The 2,371-nt window shown below is 38.1% G+C and overlaps 1 protein-coding gene across 1 annotated transcript in view; it reads right to left on the bottom strand.

The window, feature by feature from the left end:
- Positions 1–231: 231 nt before the first annotated feature.
- LOC121386132 overlaps positions 232–2,371 on the bottom strand; it is a 33,034-nt gene continuing 30,894 nt past the window's right edge. Inside the window, exon 4 of the mRNA XM_041516932.1 lies at positions 232–269. Coding sequence (XP_041372866.1) covers positions 232–269 — 38 coding nt within the window. The remainder of the gene's footprint in view (positions 270–2,371) is intronic.

The following is a 2,371-nucleotide window of genomic DNA, read 5'->3' as shown; positions in this document are numbered from 1 at the left end:
ATGGCATATCTTTCACTGTGCAAGACTTCCCTGAAGAATGTTTTAATTTTTGCAAGCTTGCTGTATGCATATCTTCAACTGTGCAACCAGGGCGGCCATCTTGGATTTTAAATCTGCCTAAAAAATAACAAACTTGGTCAGGGCCATGAGAGAATCAGTAGGAATACATATGATTGAAATTTGCGTGGTGGGACGTGAGAAAGAGATTTAAGAAAACAATGTCTCAGTTATTCAGAGGGCAGGGCAGCCATCTAGGAATTTGTATCGGCCTGAAAAATAAGAACACTTGGTCAGGTCTATAAGGGGATCATTTTGACCAAGTTTGGTTGAACCCTGCTTGGTGGAACAGGGGAAAAAAAGAAAACAAGAAGAAACAAACAAATTAACTTACACCAGTGTGGATCTCCAGATAGTTGAGGAATATAACATAAAACAATAATAATAATAATAATAATAATAATAATAATAATAATAATATAGGACCAGGAGCTTTTTAGATATCAGTTTAGTCAAGACTATCCCATATACATGGAGCATGTCTATCATACAGGAAAACTAATTTTGTAGCCTAAGTATTTGACAACATGTAACATGTTTTTGTTTTAATAGTTCATGTTTTTCACAATAGAACTGACAATTGTTGGGGTTTTTTGAGAATTAGATAAGATGCAAGATGGCCGCCGCTGATGATGGCGCAAGCTTGAAGGTAGATCGTCGCAAGCGTGCAGGAAGCTTGTCTAAAGCTTGTGAGAAGTTTGTCACAAGCGTGCAGGAAGCTCGTCACAACCTTGCGGGGAGCCCATGGCAAGCTGGTCGCATGGTTGTAAAAAGGTTCTAAATACTAGCTCGAAACGCGGTAGTTACTACCGTGTAAGATATGCGTGTACAACCTTGTCGCAAGCTAGTTACCTGACAGTTGCCAGCTATTTAATAAGCTAGCTGACTAGAACGAGAAATAGCAAAATGGACCCACTGACCCAGACCGACAACGCATCAGGCGAGGGTTTTACCACTGACCTACACCCCCCCCCCCCCCCCCCCCCCCCCCCCCCGATAAAGAACACTGCTACCGGCATTACTGACACTTGTTACTGATTATGTACACTGGAGACCAGTTCATTGACCAACATATTTGATTCGAGTTTTAACTATTTGGGGTGAATTAAAGCTGTTAGTAATTAATTTTTTGATATTTTATCACGCATATAAGAATCGGCTTTGGTTGCAGAATTACACTAGTAAGTACCAAAATTGTTGTAGATACTATACTGACTAATTTTAAGTTTAGTTTTTACATATTAAGGCAACGATATCTACTAAAAATGTACAATTAAAGCAGTCAGGTATATGCACTCGCACATCACATACACACCACACCCCCCCCCCCCCCCCCCCCGCCCTCTCTAACACACACACACACACACACACAACACACACACATATTTTAATGGCTGATTAAAGCAAAATAAATCTGTTTAATTCTTAACGAGCACCCTGGCAATACAAACATGATTTTAAATTGTTTTAGACATATCAGAAAACACAATCGCCTTAAAGGGCTTCACTTTTCTGTGGAAATGTAGACATTTTGTAGTCAGGGTTTCTGCCATATGGATGCTGTCATACCTAAATGTTTTGGCAGTTAACTTTTTGACAAAAATTAATTACTCTTATCATTACTGTATGATTTTCTTATCCCTAACCCTAAACTTAACCCATTTTCTTTCTGGGGGAGGCATTCAATTCCATAGGGCCATACACAAAACATTTGTTCTGGCAGAAACACTGATAGCTAGTATTCCTTAAAAAGAACGTGATTCTGAACTAAACAATAGACACACTATGATTAAATAAATAAATGAATATTGTTGTTGTTTTTTCCTTTTGGCAAAACCTTTTCACTTTTGTATTGATGGACATGAATACATATTCGTATTCGTTACCTCTTATTCGTGATATGTATCGTAATTGCCACCATTTGTATTTGTTACACCCCTAATATACAGTTTTGATATGACTTTTTATACACCCATATATGAGTTGTTGTCCATCTGTCCGTCCATCAGTCTGTTAACATTTTCTTGTCCGGACAATATCTTGCATATCAAACTTCAGATATAGGAAAAATTTGGGATGGTGGTGTGTCGTATACTATAACTCGGTCAATTACTTACTTTTTGCAATCTAATGCACGTCACAGTAAATCCTTGTCCGGACCATCTCTTGCATACAAATGCATACAGTACCATCAAATCTCACACGTTGGAACAACTTGGAATGGCAGTTGGTCAAAACAAACTGTTCATCCATCCCATTGGAAAAAGTTCACATAATTAGAATTGAATCATACCCGTAACATATTTTGCATCAA

This window comes from Gigantopelta aegis, chromosome 12 (genome assembly GCF_016097555.1).
Source record: "Gigantopelta aegis isolate Gae_Host chromosome 12, Gae_host_genome, whole genome shotgun sequence".
Taxonomy (NCBI): domain Eukaryota; kingdom Metazoa; phylum Mollusca; class Gastropoda; order Neomphalida; family Peltospiridae; genus Gigantopelta; species Gigantopelta aegis.
Note: the sequence above shows the minus strand (reverse complement) of the source record. Positions and strands in the feature narration are given on the sequence as shown.